The 27,903-nt window shown below is 39.0% G+C and overlaps 1 protein-coding gene across 2 annotated transcripts; it reads right to left on the bottom strand.

Annotated features, from left to right (window-relative positions):
- Nucleotides 1-1,371: 1,371 nt before the first annotated feature.
- On the bottom strand, nucleotides 1,372-25,566 carry NCBP3 (nuclear cap binding subunit 3). 2 transcript variants are annotated; one of them, XM_037880311.2, is made up of 14 exons: nucleotides 25,262-25,529; nucleotides 24,116-24,181; nucleotides 21,249-21,354; nucleotides 19,777-19,902; nucleotides 18,094-18,222; nucleotides 14,594-14,667; nucleotides 13,374-13,482; nucleotides 12,438-12,537; nucleotides 11,976-12,082; nucleotides 9,638-9,926; nucleotides 7,545-7,702; nucleotides 5,604-5,768; nucleotides 5,221-5,266; nucleotides 3,186-3,222 (listed from the first exon to the last, which is right to left on the bottom strand). In XM_037880311.2, the coding sequence occupies exons 1-13, from the start codon at nucleotides 25,418-25,420 to the stop codon at nucleotides 5,244-5,246; spliced, it is 1,611 nt and encodes a 536-aa protein (XP_037736239.1). In that variant the 5' UTR covers nucleotides 25,421-25,529; the 3' UTR covers nucleotides 3,186-3,222; nucleotides 5,221-5,243. The 2 variants fall into 2 exon arrangements, with proteins under 2 accessions (XP_037736238.1, XP_037736239.1); XM_037880310.2 differs by lacking the exon at nucleotides 5,221-5,266 and having other exon boundaries at nucleotides 1,372-3,222; nucleotides 25,262-25,566.
- Between the last annotated feature and the right edge of the window lie 2,337 nt (nucleotides 25,567-27,903).

The following is a 27,903-nucleotide window of genomic DNA, read 5'->3' as shown; positions in this document are numbered from 1 at the left end:
TTGGATGTACTTACCTGAAAGGAAATCTTGATTTTAAAGTCCTAAGGCCTGGTTCTGCCCATGCAGACAGCTTGGAGAATTGAGGCCTAAAATGCCACATGCCCATTTCTTTTGAGAAACAGAATGCAAGTCACCTGAAAGAGGGTTTTTTCCTTTCATAAGAAATGATCTAAAGAAGGTCTTAAGGTGTTCCTATAACAGTTCACTTAGAATTGAGGAATGCTCATTTCCCTTCCTTGGTGTAGATCCTACGGCAAAACCAGAATATTCATTCCCAAATCTGAGAGACTTTGAACAGACTTCATTTATTCTAATGGCATACACAGGTCAAATTTCTCACATTCACTATCTGAACATTTATCATCAACATTAATCACTTAAAGGTGCCCATTTTTCCTTTCCTTTTTTGGTTATGTGCTTTTTGCTTCATTATGTTGCAGGCTTAATTTCCCCCCCTCCCCAGCTTGCCTTTTATGTCACTAATTTAATTTGTCTTGCACAGAAGACACAGTAATGACTTGAGAACTAGTGAAATGCCAACCAAACAAGAATCAAGAGAGTGCAAAAAGCCAAGCAAAATGGGGGGGGGGGGGGGGGGGGGGGAGAGGAAGGATTTTTAGTAAATCTGCTTAATACTTTTTCCTGTGTCTTTTGTTAACATCTGCTTAATTTCATTGAGTAATTAACATTTTGGGGAAAGGATATATCTTTGTTAAAAAGACTCATTACCCACTTTTAATGAAGGTGAGAGAAAATAATACACACCCCATCTGAGACAACGGACAGGGTCCTCTAACCAAACCAGACTTTACGCATGTGATACTGGCAAATACCTTTCAAACCCTCTTTATACTTCATAAAGAAGCAAAAATGGGCACAAGGTCAATTCTAGAAGAGTCCTTTGTATGGTCCCTTTAATAATACACTTACATTACACTCACAATTAGGGCTATGAGGACTCAGGCCTAAAGATTTTAAAGATATTGGACCCTCCTACTGTGAAATGTGTGAAAGGCATAGCCACTTTCTGGCTGAGAAGGAAAACACAGCAGACATGCCCATCAGCAACACTAAAAGCAGATTAAAGGCCCAGTTACTCTGCCTAGGCAGAAACCTGCAAGGGCTCCAGAGCAGTGCATCTTACATGATCGGGGCCTACACCATCCCTACTTCCAGAAAGAGTAAGATGTGGTATGGGAGTCAAGCCAGCAATACAACCCAAGTAATTTACTGACAGAAACACAGCAGTTAAGGGAACTTTTATCAGGATCTTATATTGATAAGGTGTCAAATGTATTGTTAGATATGGTTCTATTTTAAAGCTTTATAAGGGGAAATATATTAAATGAAAGTACACATCAAAATAATCCATTACAGTGATATTGCAGTCATTTACTCTTGTCATGAACAGTATTTTTAGGCAGCCATGTTTACCAGACAATATTCAATATTAAATATATAAAAAAGGGTGAATGTCACAAAAGCAAGGAAATAGTTAAGGCTAGAAGCCCAGTCAGTCCCCAGATTACCCTGTTGTAATTAGTCACTGTAGCTTACCTTCAGTTTCATATACTGCTATTCTTATACAGACACACAGACATAACGGAGGTTAACTGCAGATTCCTTGCTTTTGCAAAACCCCAAACCTATTTCAATATAGTATGAAAAAATTAGAAAAGGGAAGAAAATGTATGTTAAAAAGGAAGAAGGGGAAGGGACACTGACATTTTGGGCTAACAGAACCTATGAATTAGATACAATGCAAACAGATTTGCAGGCTGTCAAATCTTGGCAGGTAATATTTTGCTACATGTTCTATTTACCAGAATGTGATATACATTATTCCTTTTCCCGGAGTTGTGGGCAATCAAAATAAATGCCACAATTAAAAAAAATCCAGTTACACATTCATTAACCTTTTTACCTACTAAGGAAGAGGACAAGGGTAAGGAAAGTGAAGTGAATGTAACTCGTCAGCCATGTGCACGTCCACATGTACTATACAATTAGGACATTCAAAAATATTGACATGAAACACTGATCCTATATTTTCCTTTTCTTTTTTAACAGCACATATGAAAACACCACTATAAGCTTTCACTGTAGCCAACAGAATTTTCACAAATATAAAAATTATTTTAAGCTTTTAAATTGTTAGATTTCTTCAAACATAATACAGCTATATTGAAATAATTTTTTAAAATTGTTTCAACATTTAAACTCCAAAAAAATTAATCATCTCAGGAAATTTGCACAATTCTGTCAACAATCCAACTCTGCAGTCTTGAACTTGTCAATCTTCACTTAAAGCAAAAAGTTATCACGTAAACGAATGAAGCAGAATCCTTTCTGAGACTAGTATAGTGGTGCTGCTCTGATGTTATTTTGAAGTATTACTGAACTAGGAGGTCTAGTTTAGATTTACATTCAGTATTTTGGAGGAGTGGGAGACAGCAATCCCTTTATATGCTTTACCCTTTACTGGCTGCCCACCCAGGAAGCATCATTGTTATTACCCTATGAGGAGAATAAAGGTGCTGGTAACAGCTATAAGGGCAAGGCAATAGTGATTATTCTGAAGTTCCCTGTTCTTTGGATGAACTGTGTAAAACATTTTCTTAAAAGACTCCATGTTAAAAAGATTAAGAACAAAAAGTCTTCTACAAAATCCAGGAGTAGTTCTGCCCCTTCTTTAAAGTTTGAAGCTTGGGGAAAAAATGGTTTTGCAATAACTACAGGTTTGCTGTAATAAATGTATATGACAATGCCCTACACAACACAGGGCCACACATACTGAAGACAAATGTTATTGATTGCTTTAAATGTCAAGTGGTATACAGGTCTTTACTTCTGTGTAAACAGAATGGAGAGGCTCCTGGAACCTCAATCAGAGTCCTGCCACGCTTCCATAATGTTCAGCCTTTGGGCAATGGAAATCTTGCCATGCTGCAGAGTTCAAATCCTGAGGATCAGGGTCTAAAGAGCATCATGATTCAGTATCTGACCCAGAACTACTCTCCCGGCTAATTTCAATTTGTAGAGATGGCAAGTTATCTAATCGGCTTTTCTTCTGGCGAGATTGTTCTTTTTCTTTTATTAGAGCACCCCATGCCCGCTGGAGCTCTGAATCATCCTCCTCTGGAGATGTTACTGAGTTTTCTGATTTATCTGGAGTCTTTTCTTGTGTCTTAGGTGCTGATCCTAAGCGGGTCCATAAATTACCTAATTGGAATAAAAACAACATGTTTGAAAAACACAGAAATGGATAGTAATGAAAAACACTGGAAAAACTTTCATATGTTCAAAAATGTCTTCAATTTTAACCATTGCATTTCCTAAATTTTGAACACTTCAACTATGTAACCTTAATGTTCTCAACATTTTTTTAAGTAGAATTTAATATATTTTAAAGTGGGGGTCTACTCTTAAAAGTAACTATGTAAAATGGCGCTTTTATTCAGTTCTGCTACTGTATGTATCCAGAGCAATCCTTGCTTATAGCAGTGATAGTTAGGGCTCTGTGTTTCTCACAAAGGTCGTGGAAGTCATAGATTCTGTGACTTCTGCAGCAGACAGTGTGGCTGACTCCGGAGCCAGCTGCTGGAGGGGCCCTGCAGCTGGCTGCTGCTCTGATGGCCCCAGGGAGCTGGTCCTTGGGACTACCCGAGCAGCGGCCGGTGCAGCTGGCCCCAGAGACTGCCTGAGCAGCGGTCCCAGGGTGGCCGGAGCAGCAGCTGGCCCTCGGGGGCTTCCTTCCCCACGGTGGCCAGAGCAGCAGCTGGTGGTGCAGGCCCCCAGATTCCTCCCCTCCAAGATTCAATCAGGGGTATTGGACAGGTCACGGACCATGATTTTTTGTTTCTTGACCATGACCTATCCATGACTTTTGCTAAAAATACCCATGATTAAATTGTAGCCTGAGTGATAGTACATTTTAACTAATTTTACTTCTGTTAGAACTGTAGAATCACACGTCTTTGAATAAGGCTTTGTCTACACTAGAAAGTGGTACCACTTTAACTATACGAGTATAGTTAAACTGGTGCAACCCACCCAATGTGGGCAGTTATATCAGTATAAAGGTGCTTTGTACTGAGATATATTCTCCTTCCAGTATGAAAATAGCAACCCACAGAAGACACCTTTATGTTGTGTCCATGCTAGGAGCTGTACTAGTAAATGTACATTGGTTAAAAAAAAAACAAAAAAACCCCACACACCCCTTAACAACACAGTTATATTGATAGACCTGGTCTACACACAGATTTTGTAAGAGAGCAGGATTCAAATGCATCATCAAAAGCAAATACAGTCTTCCCCTAATACTTCCCTTATATCTATGCAGCCTCTATGTGGCCTATAGACGCTTTATTACTGGTGATTTACAAGTATGAAAAAAAGACCGTACAATTCCCAGGTTAAGTTTTCAGGGCTGTCACCAAGAAAAGCTTTCTTTCTGTAAACTGACAAAATGTGACCTAGCTTCACTAAGAAAATTACAGAACTGTATCAAACTATTTCCACAAAGTCTCTTCTGAAAGTAGAGCCACACTTTAAAGAGAATGACAGCGAACATAAATAATTGTATTGCAATTCACAGTCAAAATGAGTAAAGGTTAGGAACGCTAATGAACAATTTGAAATGCAAATTCCTTGGTTACTATAGTTTTGCACTTTTTATTAGCACATTATTACACCTCAGAGTTTGAGATATCTTTAACAACTGCTCTGTTCAGACAAGCTGAGCAAAAGAATAAAAAATAAAAATCAGGAAAAGTTCAACACTGAGGATAGAGAATAACATTCAGGGAAAATCTGTCTTAAAAGTTCCTTTAGTCTATATTTTGAGAGAAAAGTAGAAATTAAATGCAATAAATTATATAATAATCAGGGCTTTGGAGCTGTGCTCCGGCTCCGCTCCAGCTCTAGGCAAAAACCTGCAGCTCCACTGCTCTGAGCTCCGGCTCCAGGCTCCGCTCCAAAGCCCTGATAATAATTCAGCCATCATTCTATGATATTTTCCAAGACCAGATTTTGAAGACATTTCAACCAAATTCTGCCCTCAAAAATGTGCACAAGTCCCATTATCTTTTATGGGAATTGCATACATCTCTCAGGGCAGAATTTGGCACTTGAGACTTCTAACAACCATTAATATACTGCTTTACAATTTCAAAACATTCCACAAACATTCACTACTTGATTTCTAACTTCAGTCACCAGAACATTATTCCTCCAGGTTTTCATTTGAAGTTCCTCTTGTTCCCTAGAATCAAAGCAGTAAAGTACCTTAAAGGGAATAAGCCAACATTTGTGATCTTCATTACAAAAACTGCTTTAGCTATTACAAATTATTCACATGAAGATTTTGTAATAAAGCTCAGGAGATGCAATCTCTATGCAAAATTATAAAGTCTAGAATTTTATCCACATGAATGGCAAAGCTTTAATGTTTAGGAATAATATTCTGTTTTTAAGTTAATATCCTTTGGTTATTTTCTAGTCAAATGTCACTAAAAGCATCAAGACATCATTGTCATCTGTAGTTACAAGCTACATATGCACCCCTAAAGTAAAGTCAAATTTTTCTCTGTAAAACAAACCTCCTTTCTTCTCTCTGGTGTCAGAGTACAGGCCTTTCACATCTTGTTTGGGTATTCCTAACCGGCTATGTACATCTGATACTGATTCTCGACGAGGGGTGGAGGAGCTACTTGGGGGCTTGACTTCTGGAGAGTGAGGTCTCTTTCCTAGTCTCTGCCGTACATCTGGAAATAACATGTCACAGTGATTAAACTGAATAATCATGTACTACATTTTTAACTCTTCCAGCTGATCCCATGTCCTTTAGCCATGCAAAATTTGGAATTAGAGAGGTTATCTATGGCTGTTTTTTCTGAAGTCTTTTCATTAAATCTTAACATAGCTCACTGTCTTTGAAATATTCTGAATTCCTGTATTAGAGTTAATCCAGGCTTGAATTATTTCTATGACAGATTTGTCACACGGCATCTTTACAAGGCACCCCTTTTGGGATGTTTATGCTCAAGCGGCTGGGCTTTGTCCCAAAGATTAAAAAGTAACAACTGTTCTAAAGATCGCCAAAAGCTATCTTTGTTTTGGATTACATTTCTATTTTAGTAATATAAATACTGAAGCAAGAGAAAAGGGTCTCTGTTCATTGTGAGGCAGTTTATATGAAAAGTATGACTCCTTCATTAATTACTTTTTAGAATACATTAAAAAATCTGCTTTAAAACTACAGTATTGTGTCCTCTAACTTTGAGAGCAGAACTGAAAATCAGAGCAAAAGAATCTTATTGTAAAGATACTTAACCCATGACGTGAACCATACCATATTGAAAACTGTAAGGGCTGGTCTACTCTACCGCGCTAAATCGATCTACGTTACGCAACTTCAGTTACATGAATAACGTAATTGAAGTCAACACAGTTAGATCCACTTACCGCGGTGACTACACCACACTGTGTTGAGGGGAGAGCGTCTCCCGTCAACTTCCCTTACGCTTCTTGGGGAGGCAGAGTACACAAATTGATGGGAGAGTGCTCTCCCATCGATTTAGCGTGTCTTCAGCAGACCCACTAAAATCGACACTCGCTGCTGATCTCCTGTAAGTGTAGACGTGCCCTAAGATTTGGATCCCTGCTTCTGCCATACGACTCAGACAAAAACATGAAAGCAAATGGAACAGGAAGAGATATTTAGAAAGCTGTCAATCTGAAGGACATGAACGATTAGAGAAAGGTATTAAACAACTGCATCATTTAGTAAACTTTATATAAAGAAAGTATTCCTTCCAAGTGACAAGAGTAACCTCTAGGCATTACGCACATAAGAGGGTAACGGAAGTTACACATGCTCAAGTTTAAAAAAATAATAAAAAAAAGGAGCAATCAATTAAGATTAAAACTCAAAACCTGCCAGTCAGAAGCAACCTAAATATTCTGCTCTTAAACAGGATCTCTCATTCAAGACATTCAAAGCAATTCACATTTGTTATTTGTATCACGTTAGCCCCACAACGTGCTAGGTATTTTCACACAGAAATACAGAATCTCTGCCTTAGAGAGCCAGCAACCTAAAAAGACAAATACAAAGAAATGTGGGGAGAACGGATATAAGCAAAGTAATTCAGGCAAGAGTAAACTCTTCATCTCCATCCAACTATTCATTTTTCCCTGTAGCAAGCCCCAGTTTTGTCCCTAATTTTCTTATGCCCGTAATCTGCCCTCTGCATAAGGGAGTAGTTCATTCATCAGATAAAAAACAAAGTAGGCATTATACATTTATCTCCACAAGCTCCTAATATCTGAATACAAGCCACCTGCAATTCCACTAATACATGAACTGTCAAAGCCTGGTAACGTAAGATTCTTTATATTCCTTATGAGGTGTGAAACATGTGAGAGAATATGGAATTGCATATCTGCAGAACCAACAGTTGAACATAATTCCTACAAGTTTATAAATTTCAGTACTGAACATACCCATTTAAAAATGTGTTACATTAGTTTTCCATTACCTGATTTTGTAGTGCTGACTGGCTGACGCTGCCCTGTGTTATTCTGACGTTTTTCCTCTAACAGTAGTCTTACATCTGCAACTTTTTCTGACGATCCTTTGCTGCCAATCCGGTTTTTGACATTACTGGATGCTATACTATCCGCTCTCATAGAGTTCCTAAATAAAGACATAATGTATTTCTAATCAGCAAATAAATTCCCATGAATGAAGCCCAACAGAGTCTTCAGGAAGGCCCCTGTGCATAAACACATTTTGGAAGTTAGTGATATCAAGATTTCCCCTATTAAGAAATGGGGGAGAAAACACAAAATCTACCACTTTAAAAAAAAAAAAAAGTCTGCATTCCAGAATCAGTCTTAGCTCTTCTTCAAACAAATTATCAATATGTTCAGAGCATTATATGCTGCATATCCTGTAAAAAATAGGTAGCAATGTTTTTCCAGTTTTAAACCAGGATTTAAGCATATCTTGTCAAAACAACAATAGACAGAGTACCAATGCTTCTCTAAGTTTAGGTTCATCATCGTTTGTTACTCAAGACTATAAGCAATGTGCACAGGGGCTGCTTGTAAACATCTTACCTCTCAGGGATAATGCAGATAAGGGATACATTTGTAGGCTATGATAGTACAGAGCTTGCAATCCCTTTCGCTACAGAGAAAATGTATTTTCTTTAAAGATATCTGCTACAGTCTCTAGTAATAAGTGCGATCAGCACTATTCTGACCACTATGAGGTACTCTGAAAACTAAAAATAGTGATGTGAACAAGCTCAATCAGTATCTGTTTCAAACAGAAATACACCAGGTTAATGTCAACACAGCTGTTCCACTGCAGTCAAAGTAATTCAGAGTAAATGAACAGTCTCAGAATTACTAGACTGATTTAATTCACGTTATAATGGTTCCATCATGTTCTATCATATTATTTACAGGACATGCAGATTTTTATTAGATTATTAATACTGAAAATATTAAAACCTACTTTTACTTTTTACCATTAAAGGGTTGTTGTTGGTTTGTGGTTGGTGTCAGTTTTATGCACATTTCTCCTAGATTCAGCAATGGAAACACACCAGTCAGTTCTATTTATTTTAATCAGGTTCTCATGCATTAACACAATGCTGCAATGTCAGATTACAAACATAGCAAGGGAATATTTATTTAACAATTTTACGTTTGGATTAAGGGTCAATTTCAGTGAGTTTTCTGTATTTCTTCTTTTAAATATCTTCCACTAAATCATGTCAGAGCTAAAGAGGGCATGCTGATGCTGCCACTTCATTTAAGTCATTACAGCTCTGCCACTGAAATGACAAGCGATTGATCTTAACGAAGAGTCAAATGGGATAAGTTTTCGAGGAGAGTTGTTACTCAGTGCTAAGGATTTTCAGCATTAAATATACTACACATTGAGATATGCTATAGTAGCTTCAGAAGGGCTCCGTATTGTATCAAGTCAAAGCAGAATACTGCAATTGTTAAGATCTTCATGTGTACTATTGAGTCATTTCTTTTGAAATACATGGTCTAACTGGAATGATCTTAATATACAAGATGTTAATATTGTTCAGGGCACAAAAAAGTAAGTAGCTACTGAACATGTTTTTGGACAATTCTTTTATATTTACTATTTAATAAACAGTTATTTCATAGATTTTACATTATCAGTATATATTTAAAAATTACAGTCCCAGTCTTGCAGACACTTATGCACATGAGTAAATTTAAACTTGAGGAGCCCCATTGAATGCAACAGGATAACTCAGATACATAAAATTACTATGTACATATTCGCAGGATCAAACGCCTGTACTACATGGGTTTTAACCATTAAAGGGTGACTCAAAATACTTAAGTTAGTGAGTTGAGATCCTGAACAGTTATTGTACTTTTTTTTTTTTTAAATTTAAAAGAGCAGGTCAGTTGACTTTGTCAATTCATATAAGTGATTACATTAATTATTTTCAATAGCTTTCAAGCTTTAAAAAAATAATTTTAACCAAATCAAAATAAATATAAATATAATATAATGCAACACTTTGTGACTGGGGTTTTTAAGTAATAAAATGCAATAAATTAAAATTTTTACCTAATAGTTTTCAGTTGAGATTCCACCTCATCAGCATACATTGTCATTTTCATGCTCTTTTTGGGAGATGGAGTGGATATCATTTTCAGTTCAAGATCATAGTCCATTTCATCAGAATCAGACGCACTGGCACTTGATCGTCTTGCTGCACTGCGATCTCGAGATTGTTTGAAAGCTTGTAGTTCATCCCGGTACTCTACCACAACCCTGTCATCCTCATCCATATCCTCATCTTCCTCCTCCTCCTCTTCTTCTTCCTCAATAGGCTCCTCAGGAACATTCACTAGGCCTGAAGCACAACAATTACTTCTGAGAGATTGCAGCTTATCTTTTTCATAAATATTTGCAGGTTTTTTGAATTCATGTTGGCCCCAGGATACAACACACAAGATGGGTCAGGTGATCTCTTCCACTGGACCAACTTTAAGACCTGAAGAAGAGATCTGTGGAGCTCAAAAGCTTGTCTCTTTCATCAGCAAAAGTTGGTCCAATAAAAAAAATATTACCTCACCTATCTTGTCTCTTTTTCATAAAGTTAATTAAAAATCAAGATCTAGAAAAAATGGCAAGTAAATACAGGAAAAAATAAAACTGCTATAAAACATGCCATAATCTGTACCATTCACTGTCTCAGAAGGACAGCTGTATTTTTAAAAATGTCTGAATAAGGGTATGATCAATATGAAGCGATACCTGCTAAAATAAAGATAATTAATTCTAATGCTTGTATAGTGCCTTAAGGTGATCACTGCTGGTGAAAGAGAGAAAGATTTCTCCCGGATCCCATATTCAGCACCGGGCAACAGAAAAGGTACATCATGTATTGCCCAAGTTCTAAATCTATAATATATACTCAGTTAGAAGTAAAACAGTGTTTTAATCTTGTGTCAGATGCAACAGGAGGCAAACACCGCCCCATCAAGTAAAACAGTGTTAATCATACACAGTTAAATGGATGATTGTGCACAGTTTCAGCACCCTCTTCCAATCTTCATGTGACTTCATATTCATGGACATATACTGGTATATATTCTAGAAAATGTATTGAATGCACTTTGTATCAGTCTCTTTTTTACAAAACAGTCAGCAGACATGCAGCCTCCTGTACAGCTTTTCCTTAGCACTTTACATATTTCTTCCCATATTATCTCCCTAATACACACACCCATAAATCACGTGACCACTGTAAAGGCTAAAATACCAATTAGAAGCTCATTGATAGGGTTTTCTGGACTATATGCCCCTGGAATATACACCACCCAACTACTTTATTTTTGTCATGTACTGTAAGACAAGAGTTGAAATGGCAAATATGACAGTTTAAGATGAAGTGTAAACAAACCATTAGAGATTTTTGTCTTTTATGTTCCAGGCCCCATTTCCTAAATCTCTAAAAGAAAACAATCAAGTAAAATGAAGTACCTACTGAATTACGCTAGCTAAGTGATTTGATGTTTTGTATCTGAACGGTTGCTTGCAAAACCATAGGATGAAATCTAAGTGCTGGAGAAAAAGCATAGATCTCTTTCACTTATCTGACACTGTTCTATTTATCAAATTAATTATGCACAATCTATGTCAAGCTGACAAACCCAAAGACAGTAACAATTATATTTTGGCAGGTATTCCATTAATAAGTATTTCAATTATTGTTTTACTTGAAAGATGCTTTTATTTAATGAAATGTATTATTTTAGAATTTACATTGTGTATATTGATGCTTAGGTTATATTTTGCATTTGCATAGCACCTTTCACAAGGACTCTGCCACTCTGATTTCTCACAACATCCTTGAGAAATAGTTATCAAGTAAAGGTTAAGAACAGTGTTTAAAGCACTGGACCAACATCTGGACTTGAGTCCTAACTTTGTCACAGATTTCCTAAGGGATCTTGGACAACTGACTTCATTTCTGTGCCTCAGTTCCTCACCTGCAAAGTGGGAGTAATGTTGTCCTGTCACACAAAGGTATTGTAAGAATGATTTGTTCATATACTATGAGTCATATAAAGTGGCTAGACAGATAGGAAAAACGAGGTCATGTAACAAGTAAATCAGTGGCTAAGCAGGGCTAAGAACCCTAGTATCTTGACTCAACTCCATGTTTTAACTATTAGAAATGCCTCCACCCAAAACTAGCATGTGGCAACCACCATTTTCTCCTGGACTAAACTCTGCTTTGGTTAATTATTTAATGAGGCGGAGTGGACAGAAAAGGCAGACCTGTGAAGCACAAAGACCTATATTTTATTTCATTCTGCAGTTTCACAACAGCTGCAATGCAACTGGTTTGAAGATGTAAAGCACTATATATGTTCCCAGTACTGTCATTAATTACCTGAATGCCGGTGTTTATAAGGAGGTGTCAACCCAACATCATCCCCAATGAGTGTCCTTTTCTTTATCACATCACGATGGATTCGACGTGAATGATATCTTCGTTTCCTGGAATGCCAACAAAAGCAAACGCATTTCTGCCACGTAAAAGGCCAAAAGAAAGTGAGGTAAATTCAGCCACGGAGTAACAGCTGCAATTTCCATTGACTTCAATGGCAGTTGAACGCATTTACTCTATGGATCTATTTTGCCCAGTATCAATATCTCAACTATAAGCACTTGTTAATTTTGAATTAAAATTTTTATAAATATAAAGTCAACAGGTCAACTTTGCTAAAATACAAATCAATGCTCCCCACTTCCAAGTCTACAGAACTTTGAAGGATGACACTCACAAAGTAAATAGCCTTGTAAGCATGGCTGGACACATGCAAGGTTCTACTTCCCTTTATCATTTACTCACCAAGAGTTGCTAAGAATTCCTTTCATGCCACCATAATTAGGGTTGCCATATTTCATATAGTACTGACTTCTTCTTGCAGCTCCAAGCTCTTTTTTATCATCTGAAAATGTGTAATTAAGTTAAAGGAATACTTTTTCCCTAACCACACTGGAGCAAAAATAAAGAGCACCCAATCAAAGATATGAAGCATATATAGTAATAGGCAGTCTCAACTATTGTTGAGCTATAAAATATCCAATCTCCTTCATGTGAGTAAAAGATCTGTGTACTTACTAGGAACAAAATGGATTACAATGCTTGCTGATAATTCCTCTGAAATAAAACTAACAGTAAAAAAGACACTGGCTTCCACTAATTTCATTCCATGGAGATAGGAGTTTCCATTTATCACCTTCCTGTTGTATTATGTATCACTTTAACAGCTGGAATGTGGAGACTATCTACTTAGAGATGTCCCTATCAGAACTGTATGAAAAAGGACATAGTCAAATTGGAAAAAAGTCGGGACTTGAGTTTGTTTACCTTAAATGCATTAATATTATCTATTGACATGACTGTAGCCGGTAATAGCTTCCACCAACACCACATAAAGAATTCCAACACCATAAGCACGGCAAATAATTCTTGATGCTCAGAAAAGGCAAAATTCACCCTTACGCAGAGCCTATCTTGTGGGCTTCAGTGGAACTGAAGTGGTAGATAGATCTTTTGCTGAATCTTTGCATCAGGCTGAACTTCACCCAGAATAAAGTTTTACATATACGTTCTTCGCACATTAAAAATACACATAAGTACTATGAGATCTTAACATATAATGCTAGACAAACAAACAATCTAACACTTTAATAATTTTATTTTTATCTGTGTTGTAAAGATGTCATTTAGTCATCAGTCACCTTCAAACACTGTATAGTGCCTGTGCAGTGGGTCTTTTACCTTTAGTAGCAAATCTCATGAACAGTTTGTTTCCTTTAGCCAGCTTGTTGGCTGGGCGAAGATCATTACGTAGGAGAGAATCTTCCTCTACCTGGGAGAGCGCATCCAACTTTGGAAACAAAATATTTTAGATACAAAAATAAAATGTTTTTCAGCACAGATTACATTCAACAGTAAAGCTAACAAATGATTTACTAGAAAGTTTATTTTTGTGTTAGGAGCTTTCCAGCAGATTTGTGAACTCAGCGGTTTTGCATTTCTTTAACAGACTGATTTATTAAAGGAACACTGGCAGGTTAAAATTAATTTTTTTTTTTTTTTAAAACAAAAAGATTTCCCTCCCTGTCTTATTAAAACCCTAAGTTACTAAAACTAAGCTTTTTAACATCTAATTTACTTTCCACTACTTCTGACTCCATCTATGTTGCATTAAACCTGGACAATGAAAGGCAGCTAGTCAGTTTTATTTTTGCTTACAGTCAGTTTCTAGCCTGTTTATCAGCTTGTCACACACTAGCACAACGCTGCAATGTCTGGACTGCAAAAACACACAAAAATGTTTAGAAAAGTTTCCATTAAATTTATTAATATTAAATTTGTTTTACACAAACTGAAATTTGGGCCTACATTGACCTGACAGTATTCTATTAAGCAGGTCATCTTAAAATAAAAGGCTTTTTAAAAATTTTTTTCACCTCTAGAAATATTTCAGCTGGTTTCTTTTGAAAAGCAGCATTATTCCAGATGTGCTGTCCCTGCTGTTGTAAGAGTGAAACAAATAAGTGTATGACTTAAATAGATACACTCCCCTGATGCATACCTTTATGTACAGTTTGCCAAAACCAAATAGCTTGACTCCTCTTCATCTTTCCTCCTAATTACTCCCTTTAGCTCCTCCTTCCAGTCTTTTCCATACCTGCTGTCATACTGTCCTCACATGGGTGGAGCAGCTTCAAACTTCTCACATGCCAAATGCCCTCCCTCTCCTAAAAACCCACTCTCACAAAGCCATCCTAGGCTGATATCCCCACTGACAAAGTCTCTGGACTTCCCCTTGCCTTAAATGTTTTCATACATACTAAATCTGATTTAGCAATTTAATTTACGATACAATAGTCTAGATTCTGTATAATATTTTTGCATTAGGAGTAGAATATCGGAACGAGCTCACTACCCAAAACTGAATCTCTCATGTTAATGTTTTTTCTTTCTGTACTGACCTCAACATCACTTGGATTGTCATCCTCAACCTCTCCTTCCTCGGTCTCATCATCCGAGCTTTCCTCCTGTTGGTCTAAGGATAAACAAATTTTAGGATATTCTTCCTGATTTTATGATGTCGCCAGCATTTGGTTTTCATTTCCTTATATTTTCTGAAATCAAACTGAGTAAGTTATCAATTGTTCCTGTGTAGCCTGGAGAATAATTAAGATAGTAAACGTCTGCAAAAACTTTAAACAGGTGTGTACACAAGATAACTGTAACTAATCAGAGAACTTCCTTCATGCTGGCGCTCTCTATTAATGTACGTGGTTGAAGCAGTAGGGATGGATTACCAGTTTAATTTTCTGTTAAGATAAGAAGACACACTGTGTTTCAGTTTATCAATAGCAGAGAGGTCATTAAATGCCTTAATTTAGCTGCCACTTAAAAATATTTGAGTTAATGTTCAATAGTTAGAAAGTTACTCAGATAATCTCTGCAGCTAAAAAATTATAAGTCATTTCATTTCAAGAATCTAACGTAAGTAATTTTGGAAGAAACCTTTTAACCAGTAATAACTGATTACACTAGTCTATTGGTTGTATACACTGTGCATTGCTAGTTGATGGCAGATATTTTCAGTTTATTTTTTGGGGATAAGAAAAAGATTTTGTTTACATTGTCAGCAGAATCTTGTTTCAAATATTTCTGAAAGATAACTTAACAGTCCTTTAACGGTGCCTCCGGCTCAGATATCTCAAAGCACTTTACCAACACTGGGTAAGCGTCTCAGCAGCCTTGTTTAGTAAGGAAATATAGAGATTCTTCACCTAGCAACTAAATGCAGCAACTGTCAGGGTGCATACAACAGCTGGTTACAGCACACAGCAACTACACAAAAGTTATGGGCAGGAACCAAGGAATACTGAACCCAAATGAAACCCTGGAGGATATTCAGACAATGTAATTACTGCGGTGGAATTTGGCCAAGTTATCAGGGCTAGCATCCTGCCTCTTACAAAAAGGGCCACAGGATCTTTAATTACTGCAAGGGTTTTTAATGACAAAATTCCAAAATTATTTTAAAAAAGGAATATATCTGAGCCAAAGCCTCCCTAATCTTTTGGATTTATCAGATTCCTCATACCTTACTTCATAAATTCTTCCCAACTGAAGAAGTCTGAACTTCGCCCAGTATCCTGCTTTTCCAGATGCAGAAATGTATGTGGGAATTTAGATCAATACATATTTTACTACTGTTGATATACATAATAATTACTTTGCACCTGACAAGATCAATGTGAAAATATATGTCCTCAATATAAATAAGGTCTTTCCCTAGTCTCCAGAAATAACACAAGATGTATTTTAAGAAAGTTACATTTTGTAGCATCTTGGTATTTACCAGAAATCAAACGTTATGTTGTGTTTTAAAACTGCACAAAAAAGTTTTCAGTACAAAGAAATAAGACATAGTATAAAGGAGGCTGGTAAAATGGTATAAAAAGCACTGTTATCTTCCTCACAATACCTATTTTTGTATAGACTTAGTTTTCCCAAGGCAGCAAGGGGGTTGCTAGAAAGCCCCTGAGTTGCAGTGGAAAGCTGCAAGGAGAAATCTGCTATGAAGGCGTCTGGAAGCATAACAGAGTTGTGAAAACAAACTACATATGATGGCTTCTACTAGTGCATAACGTACAGAAAGTGAAGACTGGTAATCTGGATTTTGTTCATGCAACTCATACCTCAGCAAAATTTAGTGTCTCAGTTAAACCAAATGTTTTTATGAATTGCATTGTCACTATTGGTTGATAAAGTGCAATTCAATATCTTGGTTTGAACCACACCACAGGAAGTTAACACATCACCTAGCAGCGAAACAGCTGGATATAGTCAAAGTAAATAAGCCACAAATTCCTGTCTGTGGAAGTATAATGGGGTTATGATTAGGGGGATGTTGTCAGCAAGTAGATTCCACTGTTATCACAATTTGAAGGTACACCTTAGCCGCTTCAGTTTATACAACTTACCTGGCAGTATGCTCTGACTGGACAAGGAGACTATGGGTACTGTGACAGAGTGGAATATGTCCGAGTCAAATTATGAACATTATCTTGTTCTATGTGTGAAAATGTTGGACACTGACTGCACAAGCCTGGACATGCACAAAGACTCCTTAAAGGACTAACACTAAGAGCCATCAAGACTGAAATCTGGGGTCAAGAACTTTGATTGCCTTTCCACTACTGGCCCATCCCCATGGAACAATGGGTTTTCTACACAGGGTCCTGCAGTGGGGAAGGGGCAAGCATGACTGAGGGGTCACTAGCATTTCAATCTGAGCACATGGCTCAGAGAAGAAACCCTATTTAAGGGCGAGGTTCTGCTGAGCGGGGCAGGAGGTGGGGGTGGGGAGAGTGACCACTGGCTACATTCAAGGTCTGGGGGGGGGGGGGGAGGGGAGAGAGAGAGAGAGAGAGAGAGAGAGAGACAGACAGACAGACAGACAGACTAGTACACGCAGAGACACGCACAGGACGGACTCTGTCCAGCTTAAAATACTGATAAAACCTTAGACTCACACAAGGGGCTAGCTCATACTAGGTCTCAGGATTTTTGTTTTCAAAGATCTAACTCAAACGTTTTAAGAATAAGGTCACTGTGGTTAAACAATTCCTGTGTTACTTGCTTTCCTGCCATGCTGTCCCCAACGGGGTAAAGCTACAAGCCCAGAGGGGCTCACAGCCCAGGTGGAACTCTGGGGAGTGTATGTGACTGGGGGACTCAGGAGGTCTCTGACATTGATTTCAAAGTCCTGGATGGCGGCATCCCACATCCCAAGGAAGGGCATTAGACAAGAGGTCAGAACCTGGGAATGTGCCCTAGGGTCTCAAAGCTAGAAACAGTGGCTAGACTCTAGCCAGACGCAGTTGGCTTGGAAGCACATGGGACCCAGCAATTGGGTCCATTTGCAATAGATTTGTGAACACCCAGTGGGGTACTGGGTCAGGTTTTAACAGGGTCAAATTCAGAGATAATATAAATAGTGATGGAAGTTACACATTGGTAAATCAATGTCATTTGCAGAAAGGACGGTGTAGTAACAAGAAAAAACAACCAACGGGAGGGTTTAAGAAGATAAAGCACCTTCTTACACCCACTTGTTTGTTTCTCATTGTTACCACCCCACCCTTCCACCCACTCAGCTTGCGAGTTACAAGTACTGTGTAACTTTCCCCACTACTTACAACACCTCTGAATTTGTCCTTATGTTTAGAATGTTCAGTACAGACCTTATTACTGATTTTGGTATCTCTCCAACCCACCTTTTAGGAAGCAGCTCCTTCAAAAGGTTTCCAAGATGAAAGCCTTTTTTAAAGTGGCAGAATACCATTACCTGAAACTACATGACAGAACCTCCTTCAGTAACTCAAATTATGCAGCACCCAAGCCAAGAAAATATATTTTAAAGAATGCGCATTTTTCACTGCATGACCTGTATCTTCTGTGCATCTACCTTTCTTGTTTTTTTCAGTTGCTTTCTCCTCGTTGTTTTCTCTGTTTTTGAGTTTATCCTGATCAGGCATAGAGCTCATATTTATAAGAGCTCGTGTTGCTGTCACTTCATCAAGCCAGACCACATTACCTAAAACAAAAAACCCACACAAAAATAGTTCTAGTTAGCTGAAATTTTCCACACAGGCTCTTAAGATTATATCCTTTATCTTACAGTCCTTTATGTAGAAGACAAATTACTAGTATAAAACTTCAGTCACATAATAAGTTATATGCACCAGTAGGAAGGGAGATTATCAGATGTGTTTCATAAAGGGAAAACAAATCCCTTAGCATGTTTGATCAGCAAGAGACAACTCTTTTCACACAGCACTACAAAGGCCATAAACCACATTATTTTCTGATCAAAACTAAAAGAACGCTGAAATGATTACGGTCTACATAAATAATAGGGGCTCATTTATTTGCACCAATAACTAGAAGACCCACTCAAGATTATTGCACTTTCTGAATATGCTAGTGAGCAAATATGATCAAATCAAGGATACTGGCTCATAAAATGATCTGTTCATTTATTTTGAAGAGTGTTGTTTAGTTTCACTGTGTAAAACTCTTGACAGTATTCTAGAAGTATGACTGAAATATATTTTGTAAAATAATTAAGTTTAAGTAACTAGAGACCTCATTGCAGAACTCTGCTGTTAATCTTTGCTGAGAAGAAAGGAGAGACTGTTAAGGGTTTTTTGTACGGATTATCAAATTTGTAGATTAGTGATGCAAGGATTAGCAAGGCTCTCACGCACTGAAGAAAATACAATGTAGATTTGTTACATATAAGAAAAATGCCTGTAAGAAGAGATAGAATTAAAATTATATGCAGTAAAACTGATCATATGTCAGGTCGATGATAACGCTGTTAGAAATGTGATGATGAAAAACAGGAAAAAGAAGATTTGAGAGGTGCTTCTTAAAAATAAGTATTGAGCAAAAGTCCTTTTATTGAGATGCATTCAGTCCAGATACAGCCACAAGCGTTATATGCTGCTCTGCTGTTTAATGATTCTGGAAAAACCAGAGCAATAAATTTTATCTTGTTTTATATTAAGATGCCCGAACAGATAAGATTCACTGTAAGGGAAAACACTCATATTCTAAATGTAAAGGCAGGTTGAAGAAAGAAAAACTACATATAAACCAAATACCTAAAGCGCCCTTCAACCTTTGGATTTTTGAAGACTATGCCTTTTCTTTGTTTCTCACTCTGAAGAACAAGGACATTACCTCAGTATGTCTCGGACCTTTAAAAATGCTACAATACTGTTGCACCAATTTAAGACACACTGCTGCAGCTTGTCATTTTCCCCAGTGTTAGCCTCTTTCACAACATTCTATATTGCAGCAGGGTGTAGCCAACCTAACCTGCTAGAGCTGGGGTAATTTTTCTCACTAACCAATAACTTAGCTATCTATTGCTTTTGATATTCACAGTTCTTTATTAACTAGTTCTTTCAAACACCCCTTTGAGGTAGTAAGTTTACAGATGGGGAAGCTAACCCACAGAAGGGTCAGCGACTTGCCCAAAAGCCACAAAGCCACCACTAGTGGCAGAACTAGTAATAGAATCCAAGAGCTCTGGAATATGAAAAATATTAAGAACTATAAGCTAAAGACTTAGTTTACTTACACGAAGTGTCATCTAGCCACTCAATATGAGCAGGAGGATACTCTTTAAAATAGGCAAAGATGTCCTGGGTACTCATCTCATCTACCCCGCAAATGTGGACTGTATCCAGCCTCACTTTAGGGATTGCTGTAAACAAGAAACAAAACCACTGCTCATTTTTACAAAATGAGTTTATGTCTTAGAAACATGTTCAATTAAAAATCAAAATCATTTTTAAAAAATGGAGAATAGTTTATTAAAGACAGGTACATCCTATACCAATTTAAAGGCATGATCTTCAAGTCTAATGGCCTGGAACTTAACTTATAATTTCAGAATGTTTTGACCTTTCTAATTGAAAATAAAAATCGGATACTATAAACACAAAATCATTACGAATATTAAAATGTACTGCTATAGAAATTCTACTGCCAATCACTGATTATAATTTAATTTTAAAGACAGCATGCAAGTGGTTATTAACTTTTCAATAAGAATGTAAAATCTTTAGCTTAATTTAAAGGTACATGATCAAATAAAAAAACAAATCATGCCATTCTGAAAGTTTTTTACCTAGTATTGTTACAAGCAGTAGTAAGGTTATCCATAACTGAAAATTAATGATATTATTTTCCCTCTGTTTTCAATGTCTTCATCATGTATTTCACAACCATCTGTACAGTCAATTTCAAGTTTCCTCTGTATAATCAATGGCCTAGGTCTTGATCCTGCAAATGTATCTGCACAGAAGGACCGTTAGGGCCTAGGTCCTGCAACTGCATCCAGATGGGTGGACATCTATGACCACACTGAGCACCACTAACTTCAACAGGATAACATGCACATGGATCCACCCGCACTAATGCAGTTGCATGATTGGGGCTTTAGTTTCTTTTTTGTATGTTCTTCACACAGCAACAAAGAGAAATATTTTAAATAATATGGGAAATCGTGGTCGTAAAACCACAAAGATTGGCAAGGGATTCAGAGACAGGTGCCAAATGGTTTTCAGACTTTTAACCCTTAAAAAAAAGAATTTAAAGTTGATAACATCGCTTTCATTAAATATTGAACGGACAACCTACTGGAGCCTTGTAACCGTGTGTGTGCCGACAGCTTCTGCTGTGTCAACTGACAGAAAAGCCTTGGACAGCCAATCTACCCGCAGCTGTGAATACTGCTGCCACGTCAGGAAAAAAAATGATGTCTGTCCAAAATGGTTCTGTTTCTTTTAAGTGTCATCATCCTCCCACAATAATTTTAATTGTATTTATTTTTTTTTATTATCTTCAAGTTTTTTTTTAAAATGGGAAAGTGAACAGAAAAAAAAGGAAAGTGAAAAATACAAGATATTACTCGTACCGAGGCTTGCTTTTTCAGGAGCATCTGGAAGGGAGTGAGGTATTATGGCCATCAAGGCAGGAAACGGGAAGGAAGCAATCTAGAGATTCTGCCTTTCGTTCAGTTTGATAAACTCATGGTACTTTCCCTACCTTTCTTCATCATGTCTCGCTCTAATGCCACATTCCTTTGGGAAAGGTTCACTTCAGCTCGAAAATGAAAGCGCTTCGCTCTTTGCTCCTTTTTCTCAATTGCTTCCTGCAGGAAACAAGGTCCAATGGAAGAGGAAATTGGTGCTTTGGCCCAAACAAGTTTCATAGTAATACCAGACATTTAATAAAACACAAATGGCCAGAAATTAATCATTACAAAGTTTCTATTAGTTGTCAGTAGGCATGGCTGAGTCAACAAAAAAAGAAAATTATGTTAAAAAGCACAAAATTAAAAACTCTTTCACAGCTTGACTAAGAGTCAAAGGATTATTGTCTTGTGGCCCAAACAGCATAACGGGAATCATGATGTGTTGTCCGTCGCTGACTCTGTGTGACCTTGGACACGTGCTTAACCTTTCTGATGGATAACCATATTAACTTATCCTTAAAATGAGTATACATCAAAGGCAAAATTCAGCAAACCTTTACTTGAAACAAATGTTTCCTCTACCAGGCAGACTAATCTTTTATTTTGAGAAGTCTGGCTTGTTTACTTGGAGGAAGAGAGAAAAACACATTGAGAAGATACAGATCACGCAGTTTCCAGACAGTTACAAAAAATAATGTGGAGATCTGTGGCCCATGGGAATATCCCTTTGTGTCTGCACTGTGGCCTGTGGGAATATCCCTTTGTGTTTGCACTTCACTAGTACTAACTGGAATCCTGCAGAGAGAAATCTTGCTGGGATTGGTAATCCAAACTATTTCCAGGGAGCCCATCAACAGATTCTCTAAACACCAGTAATACAAAAGATGTTATGCAAGCCCCCAGAAATGGTAATTTTCTTTCTTGTGACTGATTAAGAATGCCTCCATCTAAAAAAAATAATAAGAGTGTTTTAAATATCTCTTACTCAACTAAAATGAAACTTGTCTCATAAAAATATCCTTAAGCAAGAACTGCCCTCTGATATCACTACAAGATAAATTTGACCTTTTAATCACAGTTTTATTAGATTTCCCAGCCAACTCATTTTCATTATTCAGCCCTGTATATCTTTATCCATAATTATGTATGCCATTTTGAAGCTGTATTAAGGAATGTAAGAAAGGAGGGAGATTTTCTCACTGATACTATAACTTTAATTGCTTCCTGAACTACAAGTCTCTGACATACAGAAGTTATAGATTTGTAGCCAAGAATGCTGATTTTCCATCTCTAACACCAGCTCCATTTGTGCTCTTGGGCAAGTAACAAGTTCTCTGACTAAGCTTTCTCTAGGCAAAATGGAAATAAAACTCATGCACCATCTCTCACAGTGCTGTTGTGAAGATTCATATTTTATCATGTTCTGAAAATGTAAAGTCCTAATAATACCACCGAACACTTAACACAGAACATGGAACAATAAATTTTATTTTCAATTTCCTGATACAACGTACAGTGGTCTGTCATACAGTGATGCCAATTATTTAAAAATTGCAGTATGTCAGGGAGACCAGCTGCAAGTTTAAGCTTCCACAGAACCACAAAATGATCAAACCTTGTTTTGAAGTGGCCATTAATTTATGTATTTAAGGCCCAGTGTTTGGAAACACACAATGATGCCCTTTGAAGACTCAAGACAATGGAACTCGATTTTCCTGCCAAACACTTGTTTTTCCTTCTCTGTCACACACACAATAAGAAAAATTCAGCTGACCTGACTCTGAAGGGCTTTGCTTTGCACTACGGAGTAGCATCACTGCAATTCCAAAAGAGTCTCCTTGTTTTTTGGCAAATGCACTGAACATTTAGAAACAGTATCACAAATTCTTGTCGGGGTATGAGAACTTTGTCTACAAATAAATCTTTCAGTATAAAATCATAGAAAGAGATGTTTGGCTCAGCATTTTCATAGAGATTGTTTATTTTTGTATATTTTGTGACTTACGAATTGATGACTAATAATTTACACGAGACAGACATCAAAGCAGGAGAAAAAATTTCACCAATCTAACATCAAAACAAGAGCTCTCCAGTTATAAAAGAGTGTCTAAAGTCAGTAATTAGTGGTCCAGGAGCCAAATCAGTGATCAGCATTGCCCAAAAGAGCCCCAGTAGTGTGAATTCATTGTTTCATATACTATTGTACTATATACAATTCTCACAGCAAAATGACTGATCAAGTATTATTATTTTATCAACAACAATTGGTTAATAACATAGTAAAAGCATCCTGATTGATTAATAATTAAGGCTCATATTTTGTCACAGATATGTTTAGTAAAAATCATGGACAGGTTGCGGGCAATAAACAAAAATTCACGGAAGCCGGTCCGTGATTTTTCCTAAAAATATCCTTGACAAAATGGGGAGGGAGGCGGGTCCAGCACCCACAGCGGCTGGGCTGCTGGGGTGTGCACGCATGGGGGTGATTCCCCTGCTCTCCCCCACCGCGGCTGGGCTGCTGGGGGGGTTCCCCCTACCCCCACGGCTGGGCAGCTGCAGGGGGGCTCCCGCCTCCCACGGGAGGTGGGAGCTCTAGGGGACCCCCCAGAGAGCTCCGGGGTCTCCATGCTGCCCAGCAGCTAGGAGCTGTGGGGCTGCCTGCTGACAGCAGTCCAGCCCTGGGACAGAAAATGTCATAGAGGTCTCTAGAAGTCACAGATTCCATGACATAATTGTAGCCCTACTAATAATTAAATCACACAGTGTTTTAACATCAAAACAGCCGCAGGAGACACATTAAAGAGCCAATCACTGGTCTAAGTGTACCTGAAAATGACCATTTATCTGAATTTCCTGAAGACCAGCTAACAATGCTTCCTATCCAACAACAGTAATACAAAACTTGAAAAAGACAAGACCCACAGCACAATATTACCTTGGAGGTGACATCTATTCCTGTGATGAAACTTCCAGCTTTGTTTTCATACCTTCTACTAGTGTCCTGAAAAAAAGCAGAACCGTGATGAAGGCTAAATGCAACAAACCAGTTAGACTGATAAAATCTCGCCTGGTAATCAGCTCTAAAATAAATCCATTCCTTTCTACTCTCTCCTAACTCTAAGCTCCAGTATGTTCTTGACCCAGATGTGTACAACACTCAGTGGAATTACGTACCAACAGAATGGATCAAAACACATGCAGCTTCCTTTGGTGTCAGTAATCTTTAGCAGTAGTTAAAAATCTAGTACATCCACAATCACAGAGGGAAATCTATTCTGCCACAGCAAGAAGTGGAGGTGATAACCAAACAGCTTTACCAACTCTAACTTCCATGGCTGCAGCTATAACTGTCTTCCAACAGAAAAATGTGTGTGTTTAACATAATCATATTAAGACATTAGACTCTCTAAAAGTTACAACGTACCAATATTAAGTTATCAAGCAACCTTTTAGCACAAGATAACATTAAACTCAACTGTCATATTAAAAAAGTAACTTTTAAGCCTCTTGGCGTCATTGGTTCTAGTCCCTTTCCCAAAATATCACAGTCCGAATCACTGCCTTTGTTTTGTTAAATCACCTTATTAATGTCATAAAAATGAAGTGCGAGGTGAAGGGGAAAAACCAGGGTTTTTCTTTGTAGTCAGTTAGTTCTGCTGAATTCACCAGATTGCACTAGCCCATGTAGACTGTACACCAATAATCCAATTTCTTCTCCTCCACCCTCTAGGTGAATGGCCATTGACCATCTCGTCCTGGCTTTGAGGCCTCAGCATTCCCCTGGGCTCCCCCCGCCCCGATCTGTTAGGGCTGACACGCCGGCCCGTCCTCACTAGGGTTCTACCTCGTGTTAGCCCGCTCGAGTTACTCCCTAGCGCACAGCCTCAGAGATTCGCCCCCGCTACCTCGGCCCCCGCCCCACACAGGCCCCCCCTCCCGGAGAGGGGCTGCTGCACATCCACCGCCTCGCCCTCTGTGCGCCCCCCCACCCCCATCTCCCACTGCCCAACCTCCCCCTCCCGCCAGCTTCCCGCCTCCACTGTCTGCCCCCTCCCCCCATTGTCTCCCCGCCCGCCCGCACCGGGAGCAGCTCCCGCAGCGAGCGCCGCACGGGGACGGTCTCCAGCTCGCCCTCCTCCACCTCCATGGGCTCGGGCTCGGGGCCGCGGGGCGGCTGCTGCTGCTGCTCCTCCTCCGCCGCCGCCTTCACCGAGATCCGCAGGCCCCGCACGGCCGCCATCGCTCCGCCAGGCTCGCCCGCCCGCAGGACACAACCAGCGAGAGCGGCCCGCCGGATGGACTGAGCGCCGCGCCGCGCCGCCTCCGAGCCGGCCTCCACGAGCACAGAGACGGGGTGGCGGATAGAGCGCCGCCGGCAGGGCCATAGAGACGGCAGCTGGCCGGCCAGAGCGCTCTTAATGCCATAGAGACAGGGAGGGAGTGTGACCAGCTCGGTCCTCCAGGGCCATGGAGTTCGGAGAGGAGGCTAGAGTGGCCAGTTGCCTGTTTGGAGCCTGGCTCTGCCCGCCTCAGAAAACCCTACAGCCTGGCCCCAGATCAGGGGCCTCCCCTGGCTTGTCACCCCGCTGGCACCCCACAGCCTAGCACGAGGGGGCCTGGCGTGATATGGCACAGCACAAGAGGGCCTGGCAACATCACCTCACAACAGCACTGTCCGCTTGTATCAGATCGAGCTTCGAGTCACGTCCTCGTGATACTGTAGTGCCAACATTCGGCCCCGGGGGCTTAGGTTGGCAGAGCTGAGGTGCTCAGGAGTGTGAATTTTTGAGCGCCATAGCTTTGTTGACCTACATTTTCAGTGTAGGCCTCAGAAGGATAACATGGGGATCGTTTGCCCAATCTGAAGCATTGTTTTAAATGCACGTTTATATCCCTGAGGAAGTAATAAATTCCATGGAAAGACTCTGTGGTCGAGTCTGTAAAAAACTACGGTGTCCAGGGACTCAGTCACAACATGGTCATCTCCTAATGCAGTTAATCTTGGGTCTAGGGTTTTGATTTAGCTTGTCTTTAGCTGCAATATTATTGGGATCTGTGTGGATTTGTGACTGCCAAATACTTATTACTGTGTATATCTGTATATCCACCTAATGGGATGTACTTAGCTGAGCTTCCAAAAGAGATCGTGTTGGAGAATGAAGCCCCATTGAATGGTATCAGGTCAGGTAGCTTCCCAACTCCAAACTTTTAGAGTCAGGCCTAAATTGGAAATAATACTCCCACCCCCCGACACTCCTGAACTTTGAAAGTTTGGATCAAATGGAGCCTAGATCCTAAAATAACCTTTGAAAAACAACAACCTTGTCCTAGAGGCTTTACCCAGTATTTGCTTTTTCCTGTGCTTTTGTATGAAAGTGCTTGGGTTATAACTGTCCACCAGAGGGAGGTCTTGCAACAAGATTCCCTAACCGCTGTAGGATGAAGGATAGAGTATAATTAAAGTTTGCACTGTCAGTTTTGTGAGTAAGCTAAAAATAGGGGGATGTAGAGAACAAGAGCACTCTGAGGGCACCTGATCAAAGGGGTCTTTTTTGGAACAATCTGCAATGAGTTTCAAAGATGGAAAATTTGGCTGTTGTGGGACAGTAAACGAAGTTCCCGTGACCTCTTGAACAGACCAGAGACATTTTACTCACCACAATGCATTTTTTTGTTATCTTGTCTGGCCACTATGACTCAGAGCGGGACCTGAGAGCTGCAGCCCTTTAAAACACAGTGAATCACACAATCAGCGAGTGCGGGAGCCGATCAAGGACAGGTATTTCTGCAACTGGTGAACCCATAGAATCACCAGGATAAAATGGGAAAGGAGTGCAGAGCTGATACTGATAGATGGCTATCTAATCACCCAAAGGAAAACATCCTGATCAAATCTGGAAGGATAACAAGCCCATGAAATGATGGATGGTCAGTGGTGTTACCTTAGCACTCAGGGGAACCTGCTTTACTACAGACTTCCTGGGTAACCCTAGTCAAATTATTTAATCTATATGAGCCTCAGCTACCCTCCCCCCCATAAAATGGGGATAATCATACTGCTCTGTCTCACAGGGGATCGTGAGGTGCTCAGATACTACAGTAACAGAGGCCCATATATGTCCCTCAACTGGATAGATTTATCTGTTACATGGCAAGAATGAGACCATCAGTGCCTGTATGTGCTACAAGTTTAACCTCCAGCGTTACAGAGATGGTGACCATACAAGTACCCAGGCTGAGAGAGATTGTGTGCTAGCGCAGTTATCTCACAGATGGGGCATCTCTGTTCTAATATGATTTTTTTATTGCTGTTAAGAAGAGACAAAACAGTTTTAAATGTGGTTTACCTTATGGAAAAGTCTTACAGAATTCAACAGGGCTGAAACAGAATTTCACAGAAATTTAAATAGGGATCTATAGACATCCCTCTAAAAACCTATGGAATATCAAAAATCAGTTCCTTTCAGGGTTTTTGAACCTATAGAATTCTCCAATAAATTTATAGGCTGCTTTGGAAAACCTATACAAAGGTTTATTTATTTTGGTAAGGCCCTTCCCTAATGGATAAAAGAGCTGTGTTACAGAACAGTGTAGTCTTGCCCACATGAGCAACAAACACTTGAGATTTATGACCAGAAAAACGTCACTGAAAGAGATGTCAGTTGGCCAAATAAACACGAGATGGAAAAGTCTGTTAATGACTGTGTTTCCTTTCATCTTGGA

This window comes from Chelonia mydas, chromosome 17, assembly GCF_015237465.2.
Source record: "Chelonia mydas isolate rCheMyd1 chromosome 17, rCheMyd1.pri.v2, whole genome shotgun sequence".
Lineage (NCBI taxonomy): Eukaryota > Metazoa > Chordata > Testudines > Cheloniidae > Chelonia > Chelonia mydas.
This window is presented reverse-complemented; position numbering and strand designations above follow the sequence as displayed.